General features: G+C 41.5%; 1 protein-coding gene across 3 annotated transcripts in view; it reads right to left on the bottom strand.

The window, feature by feature from the left end:
• Positions 1 to 393: 393 nt before the first annotated feature.
• The window catches only part of TOP3A (DNA topoisomerase III alpha), a 50413-nt gene continuing 28495 nt past the window's right edge, over positions 394 to 22311 (bottom strand). For 2 of the 3 annotated variants that reach the window (XM_056535543.1, XM_056535541.1), the window contains exons 13-20: positions 14610 to 14795; positions 13715 to 13844; positions 13518 to 13631; positions 11503 to 11668; positions 11277 to 11420; positions 10085 to 10207; positions 6153 to 6841; positions 2163 to 3098 (exon numbers count right to left, since the gene is read on the bottom strand). In XM_056535543.1, coding sequence (XP_056391518.1) covers positions 2914 to 3098; positions 6153 to 6841; positions 10085 to 10207; positions 11277 to 11420; positions 11503 to 11668; positions 13518 to 13631; positions 13715 to 13844; positions 14610 to 14795 — 1737 coding nt within the window. In that variant the 3' untranslated portion in view covers positions 2163 to 2913. Of the gene's footprint in view, positions 663 to 2162; positions 3099 to 6152; positions 6842 to 10084; positions 10208 to 11276; positions 11421 to 11502; positions 11669 to 13517; positions 13632 to 13714; positions 13845 to 14609; positions 14796 to 22311 lie in introns of those variants that run through there. The other variant, XM_056535542.1, reaches the window with a different exon arrangement.

Here is a 22311-nt window from a genome sequence, read left to right as displayed (position 1 = left end):
CAGTGTTATGGTAATCTCTCAACATAACCATTTAGCCCCAAGACAAGCGCAGACCCTTCCTAAGCATGTCCACTACTGTCTGCCAGGTACATACTAAAATCATCTTATGTGGTGGAGAACCCCTTTAATCCTATAGAGATATCTAGAACAATATAAAACAGGTTGTATATCACTATACAATGATCAAGCTGGATCACAAAACAGCTGTGTGTCTGTATGTATATATATATATATATATATATATATATATATATATATATATATATATATATATATGTGTGTGTGTATATCTGTGTATGTATATATATTTATATTTTTTATATATATATATATATATATATATAAATATATATTCATGAAATAAACACAATAATTTTTTCATAGTTTTATTTAACTATATAAAAAACACATAAAAAAGTGTCAATAGAGTGAACAAACGCCGCACAAAAAGCGGTTTACAGTAATAATTGTGACTCCACTTGGCAAGTTGGAGATGAACCTGGCCAAATACAAACATTATTTTATTAAAATAATAAAAAAATTATAATAATTCCCTCCTAATGTGACAGGTCATTTTCTTTATATTATCTTGCTTCTAGTAAATGTAATATGGCTGCAGAACAGTTGTCCCCGTTTTGCATTGTAGGAAAGCGCAGACGGAGCTGTAATAGCAAAAAAAAAAAAAAAAACTTTTTATAAAGAAAATGTAGGAAGAGCTAAACACATTAAAGGGGGTACTCCACTGCCCGAGCATTTGGAACATTTAGTTCTGAATGCTGGGTGCGGGTGTTGCGATGTCACGGCCACGCCCTCATGATGTCACGCCGCGCCCCCTCAATGCAAGTCTATGGGAGGGGGCGTGACGGCAGTCACGCCCCCTCCCATAGACTTGTATTGAGGGGGCGAGGTGTGACATCATAAGGGGTGTGGTCGTGAAATCACAACCTCCGCTGCCCGCACCCAGCGTTCGGAACTAAATGTTCCGAATGCTCGGGCAGTGTAGTTCCCTACTTTAAGGAAGCAGAAAATCTGCTAATTTCTTCCAAAAACAGCACCTCCGCAGGTTGTGTGTGGTATTGCAGCTCAGTTTCATTGAAGTGAATTAAGCCAAGTTGTAATACCATACACAACCTAAGGACAGGTGTGGCGCTGTTTTCAGAAGAAATCATTATTTTATTTTTTTTATTCCTGGATAACCCCTTTAACTTCTTGGTTTCTTCTCCTCTTCTCTGCTGTCAGGTTTGGACCAATCCATATGAACAGAATCCTGTCAGACAGTCGGGTTGCTAGGGACACACTGCCTAACAACCAGTCTTTTACATGGAGTCAATAAGCAGGCAGTACCGCCAGACCGCCTAGCCTATTCTTTGATCTATTCCAGTGTTTTCCCAATCAGTGTGCCTCCAGCTGTTGCACAACTACAATACCCAGCATGCCCAGTCAGCCTTAGGCTGTCTAGGCATGCTGGGAGTTGTAGTTTTCCACCGATCTAGAGTCACTATTAGACATGAGCATGCTCTAGAGGACTAACGGTAGAGAAGACATGCCTTTAAATCAGTATTTCCCATTCAGTGTGCCTCCAGCTGTTGCAAAACTACAACTCCCAGCACGTCCAGGAGTTGTAGTTTTGCAACAGCTGGAGGCACACTAGTTGGGAAACACTGACCTTTCAAGTTAAAGTCTTAAAGAAAATGCAGACTGGATGCAAAAGGACTTCCTGCCTTACGACCCCGTGTATCCCTAGCAACCAGACTGTCTGCCTGTCAGACAGTCTGGTTGCTAGGGAAACACTGCCTAACAACTAGTCTTTTACATTAGGGCCATTATCAAGTCCTTAGCAACCAGTCCGCCTTTGTAGTCAGATTCAAGATTCAACTTGATCAAAGAATAGGCTAGAACATATAGGGGGAGATTTATCAAAACCTGCGCAAAGGAAACGTTGCCCCGTTGCCCATAGCAACCAATCAGATCACTTCTTTCACTTTGCAGAGGCCTTGTTAAAAATGAAAGAAGTGATCTGATTGGTTGCTATGGGCAACTGAGCAACTTTTCCTCTGGACAGGTTGTGATAAATCTCCCCCACAGTTTCCCCAACCGGTGGGCCTCCAGCTGTTGCAAAACTACAACTCTCAGCATGCCCGGACAGCCAAAGGCTGTCCGGGCATGCTGGGAGTAGTAGTTTTGCACCAGCTAGAGGCCCCCCGGTTGGGAAACAATGAGCTAGGTCTGGAAAAACCTGAAGCGTGGCTTTTTCCCATCACTTACCACTAGTTTACTGAATTTAAAGAAAACAAAAAACCACAAATAAAGTGGCTCGCCCTCCTAAAATGTAACTTTTTTTTTTATATGTTTTAAAAGGGGTTATCCTGGATTAAAAAAAACCTTACAAAGCTAATTTCTTCCAAAAAGAGCGCCACCCATGTTCTCAGGTTGTGTGCGGTATTGCAGCTCATTTTTTTATTAAAGTGAATGGAGTAAAACACGTTGTAAAACCGCACACAACCCGAGGGGTGCCGCTGTTTTTGGAAGAAATTAGCTCCGCTTTTCTATTCCTGGATAACCCCTCTGTGATTTTAGGGCTCTGGCAACACTTCACCCTTGTTGACCGGCAGATGGGTGATCAGTAGTGGGCACAAAGGGCAGTGGTCTCCCAACTGTGGTCCTCCAGATGTTGCAAAACTACAACTCCCAGAATGCCGGTGGCTGTCTGGGCATGCTGGGATTTGTAGATTGGTAACATCTGGAGGTCCACAGTTTGAAGACTACTGGTCTATAGCACACATACGTGAAACTGACCGTCAAGATCTGCAACGTACGAAACGTATAACATCTATACAACAGATAAAGTGAACAGGATGAAGTCTGGGAGATGCCCCGTTCCTGTACATACAGCACACATAAAACGTTGGCCCATCATCTGTTCTGGGGACAGTTCGTCCTGTTGTGTCCGGGCTGGTGACATATTCCACAAGTCCGCGGCTTTTTGGCTGTCGGCCCCCGATCTGAAGAATTATAGTCAGACCGTTTGCTCTTTGTGCCGGAACCTCGTTGCATTGGGGCGCCTCCTCCGAATGCGCTGGGAAAGTTGCCAGAACCTCCTGGAAGGGAAAAATACAAAGAGTTAAAATAAGTTTATCCAGGATTAGACCACATAGCCGATTTCTTTATAAAGAAAAACAAAACAAAAAAAACAGCGCCACCCTGTCCTCTGGTTGTGTGTGGTATTGCAGCTCAGTTCCATTGAAGTGAATGGAGACAAATTGTAATACCACCACACATAGTAGTTATATACGTCCCCTCCAGCTTTATCTGTATACTGCTGCTATCTCTATAGGATCAGGAAATATAGTAGTTATACACCTCCCCTCCAGCTTTATCTGTATACTGCTGCTATCTCTATAGGATCAGGAAATATAGTAGTTATACACCTCCCCTCCAGCTCTCTCTCTATAGGATCAGGAAATATAGCAGTTATGCACCTCCCCTCCAGCTTTATCTGTATACTGCCGCTATCTCTATAGGATCAGGAAATATAGTAGTTATACACCTCCCCTCCAGCTTTATCTGTATACTGCTGCTATCTCTATAGGATCAGGAAATATAGTAGTTATACACCTCCCCTCCAGCTCTCTCTCTATAGGATCCGGAAATATAGCAGTTATGCACCTCCCCTCCAGCTTTATCTGTATACTGCCGCTATCTCTATAGGATCAGGAAATATAGTAGTTATACACCTCCCCTCCAGATTTATCTGTATACTGACGCTATCTCTATAGGATCAGGAAATATAGTAGTTATGCACCTCCCCTCCAGCTGTGTCTGTATATTGCTGGGATCAGGATATTTATATAGTAGCTATACACTTTCCCTTCAGCTCTATCTGTATACTGCTGCTGCTATCGCTATGGAATCAGGAAATATAGTAGTTTAAAAAATCTCCTTTGTTTCGGTGTGCTTTTCCCAAAATGATTGCAAAAATTAAGAAATCGTTTTGCAATATATGGTAAAAACATTTCATTTTTACCATGATTTTGGAAAATTGCTGCAAAAACAGCTAAAATACAGTAAAAACGTGTGAACACAACCTAAAGACTTCAAATCTCCATAAAACATGAAAGTAAAAACATCTTTGCCTCAATATTTCTCTTAAAATAATTCCCATAACTAAGAAAACACATGAAAACTGCATGTAGTGTGAACTGACCCCGACCCACTTATGAGTCTAATGAGTTCACCTGTGTGACCTCCAGCAACAGCAGCCTGATTAGATGACCAGGTGCAGTGATCAAACACCTCAGCCAGAGCCAGAGGATTCATGGGAAATGTAGGCTGCAAGTCATTCCAGAGATTCTGTGTGCATTGAGGCCTAACCCATGCCTGCCACATCAGCAAAACAGGTAAGCACAAGGCATACACTAGAACCTGTACATTATTCTCTAAGGCTGTGTTCACACGGCCGTCTAGACCCGTCCCGTTCTTCTCCCGTTAAAAATAAAAACGGACTTATAAAAAAAAACAAAAAAACAATGACGGATGTTTTCCGTTTTTTTTTTGTTCTGAGCATGCTCAAAAGTAAAAACAGATCAAATAACGGATTGAAAAAAACAGATGCAAACGGACGACATTAAATGCTCATCCGTTTTCCATAGACTTCAATGTTAACTTTACTGTATCCATTTTTTTGACGGGAGAAAAGATACTGCATGCACCGTCTTTTCTCCCGTAAAAAAACAAAAAAAAAAAACGGAAATGAGCGCTTACGGGTGCGAAAGGATTGTAAAAAAAATTCCATTGACATCAATGGGATTATTTTACAACCGTTTGTAATCAGTTTACAATAGGGATGTAAGAAAAAATCGATTTGTGCGATTACCGCGATTTTTTCACTTGGCGATACTGAATCCATTCAAAATATTTTTGAATCGATTCTTTTAGGGATGTGGAATTTGTATCTCCTGACGCCCGGGACAGCATGTCCCGGGCATCAGGAGATACAAGTTCCACATTTGTGGAGCCGGGCAGGGCCGGATCTGACGCGGCGGCGCTCTGGGTGTACGGAGCGGGCTCCGACTCTGCGACCCCCGGCTGATTTCAGTAGCCGGGGGCCGCTGATGCATCACCGCCGCTAGTATCCAGCATGCGGTGCTCTGCATTGTGTATGGAGCGGGCTCTGGACTCGTGCCCGCTCCATACTCTGCAGCCCCCGGCTGTTCTCAGTAGCCGGGGGCCGCAGGTAATAGCCAGCATGTGGCGATCGCCGCGGCTGGCTATTAAAGGAGTACTCCGGCGCGCACTTTTCTCATTTTATCCCGTCCGGGCTGCAAAATAAAAGAAAACGCACTTTCTCTTACCTGCCAACGAGCCCCCGGAGCTCCGGTACACTCCGGTACAGGTGTTCGGTCCCCGGGCTGTATTCTTCTTACTTCCTGTTAGCCCGGCACGTCACACGGAGCTTCAGCCTATCACCGGCCGCAGCGATGTCCCGCCTCTGCTGGTGATAGGCTGAAGCTCCGTGTGACGTGCCGGGCTACCAGGAAGTAAGAAGAATACAGCCCGGGGACCGAACACCTGTACCGGACTGTATCGGAGCTCCGGGGGCTCGTTGGCAGGTAAGAGAAAGTGCGTTTTCTTTTATTTTGCAGCCCGGACGGGATAAAATGAGAAAAGTGCGCGTTGGACTACTAGATCGCCGCTGTCAAAGCTGACAGCGGCGTCTATTGGGATCTATGAATGCTCCCTGGTGGGCCATGTATCGGGATATATCGCGATGTATCGTCACCTAGACGGTATTGCGATATATCGGGATATATCGAATTGCCACACTGGTATCGTGATTCGAATCGTATCGCCAAATTCTTGGCGATTCACACCCCTAGTTTACAAGCAACAACAATGGAACCTAAACGGAGGGGGGGAAAAAAAAAAAACGGGGACAGACGGCCGTGTGAACGCACCCTTATAATAGCCCAAGCTGCATTATAAAAGCAAAACAAGATGCTTCCATAGTGCTTCTTTATATAAAGTCCAACATAAAAAAAAAAAAAAAAAATGTCCCATTCAGCTTCCTGTACTCTCAGAGGCGGAGCTTATGGCAGGAAGTCACTTGCAAGAAATGGGACCCTGGAATTAACCCCCTCCCGCCTTTCCCTTACCTGGTGGAGCATTCTCGTCCGCCCACTGGAAGTACCCGCACTGCTGCTCTCTGGGCTTGGAACAGGTGTGGAATTGTCTGCCCTTGTTTGCCCCCTCTTTCTGCACCGTACGAGTGACCGAGGGCTGATTGCACATACAGTTAGTCTGACCCTCCGATCCCCCGTCCCCGCTTCCACCTCTGGATTCCCGTACACTAGTGAATGAATTGGAGGGTCGCCCTCCAGAGCTCTGCAGGGGCGGGGCACTCCTGGCAGCCCCGCCCTCCTGATCCGCCCACAAGAAGAAGTTGCAGTTTCCTCCGTCGCACTTGTAGAATGGACGTCCCTGGTTGGGCCCCTCCTTGCGTACAGTCAGTTGCACAGCGTTCACCCCGCAGTTGCAGACCACCTCGTTATTTTCCGCGCTGGATGCCGGTACGGCAGGAGCCACGACTTTCGGATTCCTCTCCTTCTTGGCGGGCGGTTGGCGGCTTTGCCCGTCTCTTGAGTTGCCCATACGGTTGCCGGACTGGTTCGCCTGTAGGTGGTTTCTTTCCCTTGGGCCGGACTGAGGGGCTGTTCTGTTGCCACCCTGCAGGTATTTCAGATCTAGGACTTCTCGAAGAGTTTCGTCGCAACCGCCAATGCACCCCACGAACTCTAGCGGCATCAATGGCGGGACGCTGCCACGCTTAAACTTAAACTTCAACCTGTGGGATAGAGAAGAGTAAAAGGATATAGAAAGCTGAATCCAGGACAAATAAATGTGCTGCTGTATAAAGCTGACCGACTACATCCTACACCAGTGTTTCCCAACCAGGGTGTCTTCAGCTGTTGCAAAACTACAACTCCCAGCATGCCCGGACAGCCGAAGGCTGTCCGGGCATGCTGGGAGTTGTAGTTTTGCAACAGCTGAAGGCACCCTGGTTGGGAAACACTGTCCTACACTGATGCAGTGTAACAAACTTCAGCCGTGTGAGACATTTTTAACTCCTTAACGACGCAGTACGTATATTTACGTCCTCCGCCGGCTCCCGCGATATGCCGCGGTGTCACGCGATGTCCCCGCGTCATATCGGGTCGGTCCCGGCGGCTATCAACGGCTGGGACCCGCGGCTAATACAGGATATCACCAATCGCGGGGATGCCCTGTATTAACCCTTCAGACGTGGCGATCAAAGCTTACCGCCGCGTCTGAAGTGAAAGTAACCCGGCTGCTCAGTCGGGCTGTTCGGGACCGCCGCAGTGAAATCGTGGCGCCCCGAACAGCTTACAGGACACCGGGAGGGACTTTACCTGCCTCCTCGGTGTCCGATCGACGAATGACTGCTCCGTGCCCGAGATCCAGGCAGAAGCAATCAAGCGCCGATTACACTGATCACAGGCGTGTTAATACACGCCAGTGATCAGCATAGGAGATCAGTGTGTGCAGTGTTATAGGTCCCTATGGGATAACAATGATCAGTATGAGAGATCAGTGTGTGCAGTGTTATAGGTCCCTATGGGATAACAATGATCAGTATAAGAGATCAGTGTGTGCAGTGTTATAGGTCCCTATGGGATAACAATAATCAGTATAAGAGATCAGTGTGTGCAGTGTTATAGGTCCCTATGGGATAACAATGATCAGTATAAGAGATCAGTGTGTGCAGTGTTCTAGGTCCCTATGGGACCTATAACACTGCAAAAAAAAAAAAAAAAAGTAAAAAAAAACCCTTCCCTAATAAAAGTTTGAATCACCCCCCTTTTCCCATAAAAAAAATAAAACAGTGTAAATAAAAAAAATATATAAACATATGTGGTATCGCCGCGTGCGGAAATGTCCAAACTATAAAAATATATAATTAATTAAACCGCACGGTCAATGGCGTACGCGCAAAATAATTCCAAAGTCCAAAAAAGCTTATTTTTGGTCACTTTTTAAACCATTAAAAAATTAATAAAAAGTGATCAAAAAGTCGGATCAAAACAAAAATCGTACCGATAAAAACTTCAGATCACGGCGCCAAAAATGAGTCCTCATACCGCCCTGTATGTGGAAAAATAAAAAAGTTATAGGGGTCAGAAGATGACATTTTTAAACGTATAAATTTTCCTGCATGTAGTTATGATTTTTCCTAGAAGTGCGACAAAATCAAACCTATATAAGTAGGGGATTATTTTAACCGTATGGACCTACAGAATAATGATAAGGTGTAATTTTTACCGAAATATGCACTGCGTAGAAACGGAAGCCCCCAAAATGTACAAAATGGTGTTTTTTTCTTCCATTTTGTCGCACAATGATTTTATTTTCCGTTTCGCCGTGAATTTTTGGGTAAAATGACTAATGTCACTGGAAAGTAGAATTGGTGACCCAAAAAAAAAGCCATAATATGGATTTTTAGGGGGAAAATTGAAAGGGTTATGATTTTTAAAAGGTAAGGAGGAAAAAACGAAAGTGCAAAAACTGAAAAACCGTGAGTCATTAAGCGGTTAAAGGGGTACTCTGGTGGAAAACTTTTTTTTTTAATCAACTGGTGCCAGAAAGTTAAACAGATTTGTAAATTACTTCTATTAAAACAATCTTAATCCTTCCAGTACTCATTAGCTGCTGAATACTACAGAGGAAATAACTTTTTGGAACACAGAGCTCTCTGCTGACATCATGACCACAGTGCTCTCTGCTGACATCTCTGTCCATTTTAGGAACTGTTCAGAGCAGCATATGTTTGCTATGTGGATTTTCTCCTGCTCTGGACAGTTCTTAAAATGGACAGAGATGTCAGCAGAGAGCGCTGTGCTCGTGATGTCAGCAGAGAGCTCTGAGTTCCAAAAAGAAAAGAATTTCCTCTGTAGTATTCAGCAGCTAATAAGTACTGGAAGGATTAAGATTTCTTAATAGAACTAATTTACAAATCTGTTTAACTTTCTGGCACCAGTTGATTTAAAAAAAATACCGTATTTATCGGCGTATAACACGCACTTTTTAGGCTAAAATTTTTAGCCTAAAGTCTGTGTGCGTGTTATATGCCGATACACCCCCAGGAAAGGCAGGGGGAGAGAGGCCGTCGCTGCCCGCTTCTCTCCCCCTGCCTTTCCTGGGGTCTAGAGCGCTGCTGTCGGCCCTTTTCACCCCCTGGTTATCGGCGCCGCTGCCCGTTCTGTCCCCCTGACTATCGGTGCCGGCGCCGATAGCCAGGGAGAGAGAAGCGGCGCCGACAGCCAGGGGGAGAGAAGGGGCAGCGGCACCCATTGCCGGCGCCGCTGCCCCGTTGCCTCCCCCCATCCCCGGTGGCATAATTACCTGAGTCCGCGCGCAGGACGTCAGAGCGCCGCGCCGTTCAGCGCATAGCAATGACGCCGGGGACGCACGACGGAGGCCTGGAGCAGCGGAGCAGCGCGGACCGGACTCAGGTAATTATGCCACCGGGGATGGGGGGAGGCAACGGGGCAGCGGCGCCGGCAATGGGTGCCGCTGCCCCTTCTCTCCCCCTGGCTGTCGGCGCCGCTTCTCTCTCCCTGGCTATCGGCGCCGGCAATGGGGCGCCGGTACCGATAGTCAGGGGGACAGAACGGGCAGCGGCGCCGATAACCAGGGGGTGAGAAGGGCCGACAGCAGCGCTCTAGACCCCAGGAAAGGCAGGGGGAGAGAAGCGGGCAGCGACGGCCTCTCTCCCCCTGCCTTTCCTGGGGGTATATCGGGGTATACACGCGCACACACGCACCCTCATTTTATCATGGATATTTGGGTAAAAAACTTTTTTTACCCAAATATCCTTGGTAAAATGAGGGTGCGTGTTATAGGCCGGTGCGTGGTATACCCCGATAAATACGGTAAATAAAAATAAAAAATAAAGTTTTCCACCGGGGTACCCCTTTAACATTGTAATTAGTCAAGTTTGCATTCTATAAAAGCAGCGAAGATCTTAGGTCATCTAGAGTTGTATCATGTATACGAAGCGTCGGCTCACTTGTGTACAGGATGCGGTCGGCACACGTCACACACGCTCTCATCCCTCGACACCTCCAAGACAGAACTGGGGAACCAGATTGAGGTCTTACAAGACGGGTATCCCAAGCATGAAATGTAGAACCTGAAAAGACAGATGAGACGCTATTAATTCATAGAAACATGACAATCAATCAATGACAGTGGTGACCTACAGCTGTCGCAAAACTACAATTCCCAGCATGCCCGGACAGCCTTTGGCTGTCCGGGCATGCTGGGAGTTGTAGTTTTGCTACAGCTGGAGGCCCCCTGGTTGGGAAACACTGACCTAGACAGTGATTACATCTCCCAGAAGATCTTTCTTACTTTTATATGGAAGGATTTGCTTTATCTATATTAGTTATCTACTTATTTTTCTTTAATCCTCGTCTTTTCCTATTTTTGGATGACATTTTGGGGCTTCAGAACCAATTACCAGGTTTCCATAGAGTTATGGTCTCAACATACAATGGATTCAACATACAATGGTCATCCTGGAACCGATTAATATTGTAACTTGAGGGAGCACTGTATATGTTTTTAGGAAAAAACTTATCCGGTAATGGAGGCTGCTGTATGTTATCCATTTCCCAATGACTTCGACATACTTTTTGGCGTACTCAATAGCCCATTGTAGTAGTTAAAAAGGAGAGCTGCAGCCCTAGACACTTATCCCTAAGTGTCTGATCGCAGAGGGTCTGAATACTGGGAAAAATCTCCTGTACGGGGCCCCGGCTCTGCCACGAATCTCGCTATCGGCTGCAGCATGACACCGCAGCAGTGAGGTTGACGACACGCGCATTTGCCGCGCAGAGCCGCAGCAGTGCTGCGTCCCCATACGGGAGATTGTGGGGGTCTCAGCGGGTCGGAACCCCCGCGGTCAGACACCTATCCCCTTATCCTGTCTAAGACTGCAGTACTCCTTTATCCATGTTTTTGCAGAGAGCAAAATAAAAACCGGTTATGGAAAAAGTGAAACAAAGCCAAAAACCGGTTTGAACCCTTATTAAGATTAGTATCTTTATACTGGAAAAATGAAAATGTTCAATAAAAACAAAAAAGAAATCGGATAATGTAGTCACATGTGCTCAGCGGTCTGCAGTGTGTGTCTCATGAATGTCTAAAATAAACCAAATAAATAAGAGAACAGGAAACCATGACTGTGCCGCTCCTACCCTCCATCTCTTTTGGTCTTCAGAACCATATCCCGGTTACAGTGAGGACATTTCCGTACCGGAAGTGGCGTTTCGGCATAAATCTCCTGCGCTTCCACGTGTTGGGCTGCCTGTCCAAAATACTGAGACAGCGCCTCGTCCAGTCTGCGGAGAGGAAAACGTTCTGTATAAGTGACCTGTAAGTCTTTTCTAACATGAATCCAATGGCACATTGAGGACTACTCACTTGGTGGCTTTGGCCGCAGCCTCTATGAAGACGCGCTTGTATTTCTCAATCTGTTGTCTCAAGACTGTGAACTTGTCCTTCTTGCCTTCACAGATCAGCTTCAGGTCGGCCTCTAATTCGGCACGAAGGTCCGGCTTAGACATCTCAAAGCCCATGGAATCGTATCCTGTAGAATGCAATAAGGGTTCACTATATGACATTTCCATAGAGCAGTGGTCTCCAAATTGTGGACCTCCAGATGTTGTAAAACTACAACTTCCAGCTTGCTCGGAGTTGTAGTTTTGCAAGAGTTAAAGGTCCACAGTATGGAGACCATTGCCTGAAAGAGATAAATAAAAAAAAGAGTGATCAGTCTGTAGAATAGATTAGATAAATAGAGGTAGGGGGAGAACTGAACCAATGGGAGGAATCAAGAAGGGGCTTGAACAAGCAAGAGCCATCTGAGAGGGGCTTATACCAGGAAGAGACATCTGGGAGGGGCTTATATCAGGAAGAGCCATCTGGGAGGGGCTTATACCAGGAATAGACATCTGGGAGGGGCTTGAACCAGGAATAGACATCTGGGAGGGGCTTATACCAGGAAGAGACATCTGGGAGGGGCTTATACCAGGAAGAGACATCTGGGAGGGGCTTATACCAGGAAGAGACATCTGAGAGGGGCTTGAACCAATGGGAGGAATCAAGAAGGGGCTTGAACAAGCAGGAGCCATCTGAGAGGGGCTTATAACAGGAAGAGACATCTGGGAGGGGCTTGAACCAGCTAGACACATCTGGGAGGGGCTTGAACAAGCAAGAGGCATCTGGGAGGGGCTTATACAAGGAAGAGACATCTGTGAGGGGCTTGAACCAGCTAGAGGCATCTGGGAGGGGCTTGAACAAGCAAGAGGCATCTGGGAGGGGCTTGAACCAATGGGAGGAATCAAGAAGGGGGTTGAACCAGCAAGAGCCATCTGGGAGGGGCTTATACCAGGAAGAGGCATCTGGGAGGGGCTTATACCAGGAAGATGCATCTGGGAGGGGCTTGACTCAGCAAGAGACACCTGGGACAGGATTAATCCTGTAAGAGTCATCTGTGAGGGGTTTCTGCCAGCAAGTGTCATTCGTAAGGGGCTTTAACCACCAAAAGGGAAATGGGAGGGACTTGAACCTCCAAAAGGCATCTGGCAGGGGCATGAACCAGCAGGAGTCATCAGGGAAGGGTTTGAAACAGCTAAAGTAATCTGGGAGGGACCTGATAAAGCAAGAGTAATCTGGTAGGGGCTTAAAGGGGTGGAGCCGAGCTGGAGCCGAGAGCTTGTGACGTCACCGCCCCGTTCCTCATGATGTCACGCCCCGCCCCCTCAATGCAAGTCTATGGGAGGGGGCGTGACGGCTGTCACGCCCCCTCCCATAGACTTGCATTGAGGGGGCGGGGCGTGACATGATGAGGGGGTGGGGCGTTAACGTCACGAGCTCCTGGCGTCGGCTACAGCTTGTTCCAAACGCTGAGCAGCGGAGTACTCCTTTAATCCAGCCAGAGACATCTGGGAGGGGCTTATACCAACAAGAGTCATCGGTGAAGGGCTTGAACCAGCATAAGGGGGAAATGGATTAGGTGTTAGAAGTCAAAGAGGGCAGATGAACTGGCAAGAGACATAAGGGAGGGGCCTGTACCACACCCAGCGAGTTCCATGCACGAGCCCTATTCTAATTATTAGGACTCATGCAGGGAACTCACTGGGCATCATATGGACTGCCCAACATCTTTCCACACCCAACAGGGCAGCCGCATCTCTGGGGTAGGTTTTACCCAGTGGCAAAAATCACAAGAAAACCTGAATATTCAAGAGGAGTTACTGGGAAGAAAGAAGTGGGAATTAGCAGCAATAATATATATATATATATATATATATATATATATATATATATATATATATATAGAAGGAGAACGGTACGATAACGGACATAACTCACTGCTGTAACACCGTAATGTATCAGTAAGCAAAACTAGAAATAAAGAGAACATTTCTCCTCACCTTCCACCAGTCCCATCCCCAGTTCTCCCGGAAGGAACCTTTGTTCCGGTGTGAGGCCCACATACATGCGGGATTTAATGGTTTCTATGTGCTCGGCGTGAGTGGCGTCAGTTCCTGTACAAGACAATAAGGATTAAGTATTTATCTGTGGCGGGTGAAGAATTTATTTATTTTTTTATTGATCACCACTGACTTACCTATGCCGTGTTTTTCCATCAAGGAGATGAGATCGGCTTCTGTGAGCAGCTGCGGCGGGCTGGTCTCTCCATCCACCATCTCCACTGTTGTGGGCTGAAATCGGGCACCCATCTCATACACTGGGAGTAACTAACAGAAAAACGCAAAGAACATGTTGACTAGAAGAGAAGAATTCTACTAGGCGGCCAAGCAGGCCCCCTGCTGCTACAAAACTACAACTTCCAGCATGCCCGAACAGCCTTCTACGGGAGAGCTGATGATGCCCGAGTGCTGTACTCGGGTCTTTTCTGTACTCCCACAGAAATTTAAGTGTACTCCGACCCTAAGACATCTTATCCCCTATCCAAAGGATAGGGGATAAGATGTCTGACCGCGGGGGTGCCGCCGCTGGGGACACCCGCAATCTTGCATTCGGCACTCACCTCTTTGAGCTGCACGCCGCGCTGCCAGCTCACAAACTGACGGGTGCCGACCAGGGGGCAGGAGTATCGTGACGTCACGACTCCGCCCCCGTGTGACGTTACCCCCGTTATGCAAGTCTATGGGAGGGGGCGTGACTGCCGTCACGCCCCCTCCCATAGACTTGCATAAAGGGGGCGGGGGTAATGTCACACGGGGGCGGAGTCGTGACGTCACGATACTCTGGCCCCATGGTCAGCACCCGGCAGCGCGGCGTGTCTGTCTGTGCTGTCTGCATCATGCGCTCCTCGCTGAGTCCCATCGTGAATATTGCAGGGGTCCCAGCGGTCAGAGGATAGGGGATCTGTAATCATACGCTCATCGCTGAGTCCCATCGTGAAGATTGCAGGAGTCCCAGCGGTCAGAGGATAGGGGATCAGTACATTTTTTTCTCCTTTAAAATGGGAACACCATCACAAATCCCTCATCCTTTACCTTAGCGTTCCACTTATCATACGGGTAAACATCCAGATAGTTCCTGGCAATGATCATCAGTCCATGAGCGAAAAACCTCTCTGCAGCGATGTCAATCTCCACTGTGGTCTCCTGACCCTGAGCATCCTGGGAGCAGCAGGCCAGAAAATGGCGCACGATGAACTCATAGAGACGTTGCTCATTACCCTTTGTGCACAAACATGAAAAGTGTCAGTTCTATTCTTGTATATAGGAGGCAGTATTATAGTAGTTATATTCTTGTATATAGGAGCAGTATTATAGTAGCTATATTCTTGTATATAGGAGCAGTATTATAGTAGGTATATTCTTGTATATAGGAGCAGTATTATAGTAGTTATATTCTTGTATATAGGAGACAGTATTATAGTAGTTATATTCTTGTATATATAGGAGCAGTATTCTAGTAGTTATATTCTTGTATATATAGGAGCAGTATTCTAGTAGTTATATTCTTGTATATAGGAGACAGTATTATAGTAGTTATATTCTTGTACATAGGAGCAGTATTATAGTAGTTATATTCTTGTATATAGGAGGCAGTATTATAGTAGTTATATTCTTGTATATAGGAGGCAGTATTATAGTAGTTATATTCTTGTATATAGGAGCAGTATTATAGTAGTTATATTCTTGTATATAGGGGCAGTATTATAGTAGTTATATTCTTGTATATAGGGGCAGTATTATAGTAGTTATATTCTTGTATATAGGGGCAGTATTATAGTAGTTATATTCTTGTATATAGGGGCAGTATTATAGTAGTTATATTCTTGTATATAGGAGGCAGTATTATAGTAGTTATATTCTTGTATATAGGAGGCAGTATTATAGTAGTTATATTCTTGTATATAGGAGCAGTATTATAGTAGTTATATTCTTGTATATAGGAGCAGTATTATAGTAGTTATATTCTTGTAAATAGGAGGCAGTATTATAGTAGTTATATTCTTGTATAGAGGAGCAGTATTATAGTAGTTATATTCTTGTATAGAGGAGGCAGTATTATAGTAGTTATATTCTTGTATATAGGAGCAGTATTATAGTAGTTATATTCTTGTATATAGGAGCAGTATTATAGTAGTTATATTCTTGTATATAGGGGCAGTATTATAGTAGTTATATTCTTGTATATAGGGGCAGTATTATAGTAGTTATATTCTTGTATATAGGGGCAGTATTATAGTAGTTATATTCTTGTATATAGGAGGCAGTATTATAGTAGTTATATTCTTGTATATAGGAGCAGTATTATAGTAGTTATATTCTTGTATATAGGAGCAGTATTATAGTAGTTATATTCTTGTATATAGGAGCAGTATTATAGTAGTTATATTCTTGTAAATAGGAGGCAGTATTATAGTAGTTATATTCTTGTATATAGGAGCAGTATTATAGTAGTTATATTCTTGTATATAGGAGCAGTATTATAGTAGATATATTCTTGTATATAGGAGAAGTATTATAATAGTTATATTCTTGTACATAGGAGCAGTATTATAGTAGTTATCTTCTTGTATATAGGAGACAGTATTATAGTAGTTATATTCTTGTACATAGGAGCAGTATTATAGTAGTTATATTCTTGTATATAGGAGGCAGTATTATAGTAGTTATATTCTTGTATATAGGAGGCAGTATTATAGTAGTTATATTCTTGTATATAGGAGCAGTATTATAGTAGTTATATTCTTGTATATAGGGGCAGTATTATAGTAGTTATATTCTTGTATATAGGGGCAGTATTATAGTAGTTATATTCTTGTATATAGGGGCAGTATTATAGTAGTTATATTCTTGTATATAGGGGCAGTATTATAGTAGTTATATTCTTGTATATAGGAGGCAGTATTATAGTAGTTATATTCTTGTATATAGGAGGCAGTATTATAGTAGTTATATTCTTGTATATAGGAGCAGTATTATAGTAGTTATATTCTTGTATATAGGAGCAGTATTATAGTAGTTATATTCTTGTAAATAGGAGGCAGTATTATAGTAGTTATATTCTTGTATATAGGAGCAGTATTATAGTAGTTATATTCTTGTAAATAGGAGGCAGTATTATAGTAGTTAGATTCTTGTATATAGGAGCAGTATTATAGTAGATATATTCTTGTATATAGTAGGCAGTATTATAGTAGTTATATTCTTGTATAGAGGAGGCAGTATTATAGTAGTTATATTCTTGTATATAGGAGCAGTATTATAGTAGTTATATTCTTGTATATAGGAGCAGTATTATAGTAGTTATATTCTTGTATATAGGGGCAGTATTATAGTAGTTATATTCTTGTATATAGGGGCAGTATTATAGTAGTTATATTCTTGTATATAGGGGCAGTATTATAGTAGTTATATTCTTGTATATAGGAGGCAGTATTATAGTAGTTATATTCTTGTATATAGGAGCAGTATTATAGTAGTTATATTCTTGTATATAGGAGCAGTATTATAGTAGTTATATTCTTGTATATAGGAGCAGTATTATAGTAGTTATATTCTTGTAAATAGGAGGCAGTATTATAGTAGTTATATTCTTGTATATAGGAGCAGTATTATAGTAGTTATATTCTTGTATATAGGAGCAGTATTATAGTAGATATATTCTTGTATATAGGAGACAGTATTATAGTAGTTATATTCTTGTATATAGGAGCAGTATTATAGTAGTTATCTTCTTGTACATAGGAGCAGTATTATAGTAGTTATCTTCTTGTATATAGGAGCAGTATTATAGTAGATATATTCTTGTATATAGGAGAAGTATTATAGTAGTTATATTCTTGTATATAGGAGCAGTATTATAGTAGTTATATTCTTGTATATAGGAGGCAGTATTATAGCAATAATATTCTTGTATATAGGAGCAGTATTATAGTAGTTATATTCTTGTATATAGGAGCAGTATTATAGTAGCTATATTCTTGTATATAGGAGCAGTATTATAGTAGTTATATTCTTGTATATAGGAGAAGTATTATAGTAGTTATAATCTTGTATATAGGATAAGTATTATAGTAGTTATATTCTTGTATATAGGGGCAGTATTATAGTAGTTATATTCTTGTATATAGGAGCAGTATTATAGTAGCTATATTCTTGTATATAGGGGCAGTATTATAGTAGTTATATTCTTGTATATAGGAGCAGTATTCTAGTAGTTATATTCTTGTATATAGGAGACAGTATTATAGTAGTTATATTCTTGTATATATAGGAGCAGTATTCTAGTAGTTATATTCTTGTATATATAGGAGCAGTATTCTAGTAGTTATATTCTTGTATATAGGAGACAGTATTATAGTAGTTATATTCTTGTACATAGGAGCAGTATTATAGTAGTTATATTCTTGTATATAGGAGGCAGTATTATAGTAGTTATATTCTTGTATATAGGAGGCAGTATTATAGTAGTTATATTCTTGTATATAGGAGCAGTATTATAGTAGTTATATTCTTGTATATAGGGGCAGTATTATAGTAGTTATATTCTTGTATATAGGGGCAGTATTATAGTAGTTATATTCTTGTATATAGGGGCAGTATTATAGTAGTTATATTCTTGTATATAGGGGCAGTATTATAGTAGTTATATTCTTGTATATAGGAGGCAGTATTATAGTAGTTATATTCTTGTATATAGGAGGCAGTATTATAGTAGTTATATTCTTGTATATAGGAGCAGTATTATAGTAGTTATATTCTTGTATATAGGAGCAGTATTATAGTAGTTATATTCTTGTAAATAGGAGGCAGTATTATAGTAGTTATATTCTTGTATAGAGGAGCAGTATTATAGTAGTTATATTCTTGTATAGAGGAGGCAGTATTATAGTAGTTATATTCTTGTATATAGGGGGCAGTATTATAGTAGTTATATTCTTGTATATAGGAGCAGTATTATAGTAGTTATATTCTTGTATATAGGGGCAGTATTATAGTAGTTATATTCTTGTATATAGGGGCAGTATTATAGTAGTTATATTCTTGTATATAGGGGCAGTATTATAGTAGTTATATTCTTGTATATAGGAGGCAGTATTATAGTAGTTATATTCTTGTATATAGGAGCAGTATTATAGTAGTTATATTCTTGTATAGAGGAGCAGTATTATAGTAGTTATATTCTTGTATAGAGGAGGCAGTATTATAGTAGTTATATTCTTGTATATAGGGGGCAGTATTATAGTAGTTATATTCTTGTATATAGGAGCAGTATTATAGTAGTTATATTCTTGTATATAGGGGCAGTATTATAGTAGTTATATTCTTGTATATAGGGGCAGTATTATAGTAGTTATATTCTTGTATATAGGGGCAGTATTATAGTAGTTATATTCTTGTATATAGGAGGCAGTATTATAGTAGTTATATTCTTGTATATAGGAGCAGTATTATAGTAGTTATATTCTTGTATATAGGAGCAGTATTATAGTAGTTATATTCTTGTATATAGGAGCAGTATTATAGTAGTTATATTCTTGTAAATAGGAGGCAGTATTATAGTAGTTATATTCTTGTATATAGGAGCAGTATTATAGTAGTTATATTCTTGTATATAGGAGCAGTATTATAGTAGATATATTCTTGTATATAGGAGAAGTATTATAATAGTTATATTCTTGTACATAGGAGCAGTATTATAGTAGTTATCTTCTTGTACATAGGAGCAGTATTATAGTAGTTATCTTCTTGTACATAGGAGCAGTATTATAGTAGTTATCTTCTTGTATATAGGAGCAGTATTATAGTAGATATATTCTTGTATATAGGAGAAGTATTATAGTAGTTATATTCTTGTATATAGGAGCAGTATTATAGTAGTTATATTCTTGTATATAGGAGGCAGTATTATAGCAATAATATTCTTGTATATAGGAGCAGTATTATAGTAGTTATATTCTTGTATATAGGAGCAGTATTATAGTAGCTATATTCTTGTATATAGGAGCAGTATTATAGTAGTTATATTCTTGTACATAGGAGCAGTATTATAGTAGTTATCTTCTTGTACATAGGAGCAGTATTATAGTAGTTATCTTCTTGTATATAGGAGCAGTATTATAGTAGATATATTCTTGTATATAGGAGAAGTATTATAGTAGTTATATTCTTGTATATAGGAGCAGTATTATAGTAGTTATATTCTTGTATATAGGAGGCAGTATTATAGCAATAATATTCTTGTATATAGGAGCAGTATTATAGTAGTTATATTCTTGTATATAGGAGCAGTATTATAGTAGTTATATTCTTGTATATAGGAGCAGTATTATAGTAGTTATATTCTTGTATATAGGAGGCAGTATTATAGTAGCTATATTCTTGTATATAGAAGCAGTATTAAAGTAGTTATATTCTTGTATATAGGAGCAGTATTATAGTAGTTATATTCTTGTATATAGGAGCAGTATTATAGTAGTTATATTCTTGTATATAGGAGGCAGTATTATAGTAGCTATATTCTTGTATATAGAAGCAGTATTAAAGTAGTTATATTCTTGTATATAGGAGCAGTATTATAGTAGTTATATTCTTGTATATAGGAGCAGTATTATAGTAGTTATATTCTTGTATATAGGGGGCAGTATTATAGTAGTTATATTCTTGTATATAGGAGCAGTATTATAGTAGTTATATTCTTGTACATAGGAGCAGTATTATAGTAGTTATGCACAAAGGAGAAAGAGAGGGACGTCACTCACCAGAATACGGTGCAATTTTCTTTATTTCTTATCAACGGTGCAGAGACATGGAGCACGGACGCCAGAAGGTAGGACTAGCTCATCAGTGGAAAGCTGGGTGACAGCTGTTGCGCGTGCGTATCACGCTTCTTCAGACCCTACCTGTTCCGTGATGCGTCACCCTTAAGAGCACACCTCCCTGGGTGACGCACCCGGAACAGGTGCGTGCTAACTGTTACATTAAAAACAATAGATAACAACTCGTAATGAAAAAGGATTTGTTACAAGTATAAAAGATTTCTATCACAATAGTATAAATGTAGAAAAGTACAAAAATTATTCTCTCTATAAAAATGTATCTATGAAGAGAGAAAAGGAAAGGAGGAAAAAGGAATAAGGAAAAAAGGTTGTAGATTAACCTGAAACATAGGAATATAAATTACAAAAAGACACTGTAATCCACTCTTTCATTGAGTCCTAGGTTGCCGGCAGCATTAAGTTTTATGATCCATTTGGCTTCTGTTTGTAACAGAAGTTTTCTTTTATCTGAATTTTCTTTGCTGCGGATAACTTCGAGTCCCTGAAAGAGTAAGTTATCACAGATGCCTTTATGCTCACTGTTCATGTGTTCGATAAAACGGGGTGCACCTTTTTTAGTTTTAACTGAAAAAATAATGCATTTCTGTTCGACGAAGTGTGGTACAGACAGATCGGGGGTGTGGCCATGGGCACCCCCGTGGCCTGTACATTTGCAAATCTGTACGTCGCCTCATTCGAGGAAAAACATGTGTTCACCACCTCCAATCCTTTCCTGAAGTTCGTCCGGTGCTATCTCAGATTTGTCGATGACGTGTTCATCGCCTGGGATGGCACCGCGGCGAACTTCAGGGAATTTGTAGAATACCTCAACGAAAAAAATGATATGAATCTTAGATTCACTTACAAAGTTGATTCGAAAAAAATGGAATTCTTAGATGTTCTTATCGAAACTGAGGGAGGGGAACTTCGTACATCAGGTTATAGGAAGCCCACAGCCTCTAATTCTCTGCTTCAGTTCTCGAGCTACCATCCTCAACACACAAAAACCGCTTTACCATATGGACAATTTTTGCGTTTGAGACGCATTAATGATACCGATGAAAAATTTATTTCTCAAGCCGAAGAACTGAAGCAGAGGTTATTGGCTCGCGGTTACCCTGTATTTATCATTAATACAGCATTAAAAAAAGCCCTAGCACAGGATAGAAATAATTTACTTTCAATTAACAAAAACAAAAAAGCCAAAAAAGATATTAAAATAAAATCCTCTGACAATCCAGCACCTAGGTTCTCCTTTTCCTTCAAATTTAGCCCCCTCGAAAAAGTTATAAGAAGAGCAGTACATAATAGTTGGTCCTTGATAAAAAGTGACACCGACCTTGGAAAACTGGTACATGATAGACCTCTAATCACATTCAAGCGTTGTAAAAACCTGAGGGATGTAGTCACTAGTAGTAACTTCTGTTCGAATCCAAAAACCTCTGACTGGCTCACAAAATCTGGCCCCACAGGGAACCACAAATGTGGTACATGTATTTGGTGCCCCAATATGAAAATAGGAAAAAGCACCCTTATTGGTGGAGAAATTATACATGTTAACACCCTGATCACCTGTAGAACCCAGTGGGTTGTGTATGCGATGACCTGTTCATGTGGAAGGTTTTATATTGGCAGCACAAAACGCACCCTGAATACTAGATTCAGGGAACATGTTTATTCAGTTAAAACTAAAAAAGGTGCACCCCGTTTTATCGAACACATGAACAGCGAGCATAACGGCATCTGTAATGATCTACTCTTTCAGGGACTCGAAGTTATCCGCAGCAAAGAAAATTCAGATAAAAGAAAACTTCTGTTACAAACAGAAGCCAAATGGATCATAAAACTTAATGCTGCCGGCAACCTAGGACTCAATGAAAGAGTGGACTACAGTGTCTTTTTGTAATTTATATTCCTAT

Source organism: Hyla sarda, chromosome 8, assembly GCF_029499605.1.
Source record: "Hyla sarda isolate aHylSar1 chromosome 8, aHylSar1.hap1, whole genome shotgun sequence".
Taxonomy (NCBI): domain Eukaryota; kingdom Metazoa; phylum Chordata; class Amphibia; order Anura; family Hylidae; genus Hyla; species Hyla sarda.
Note: the sequence above shows the minus strand (reverse complement) of the source record. Positions and strands in the feature narration are given on the sequence as shown.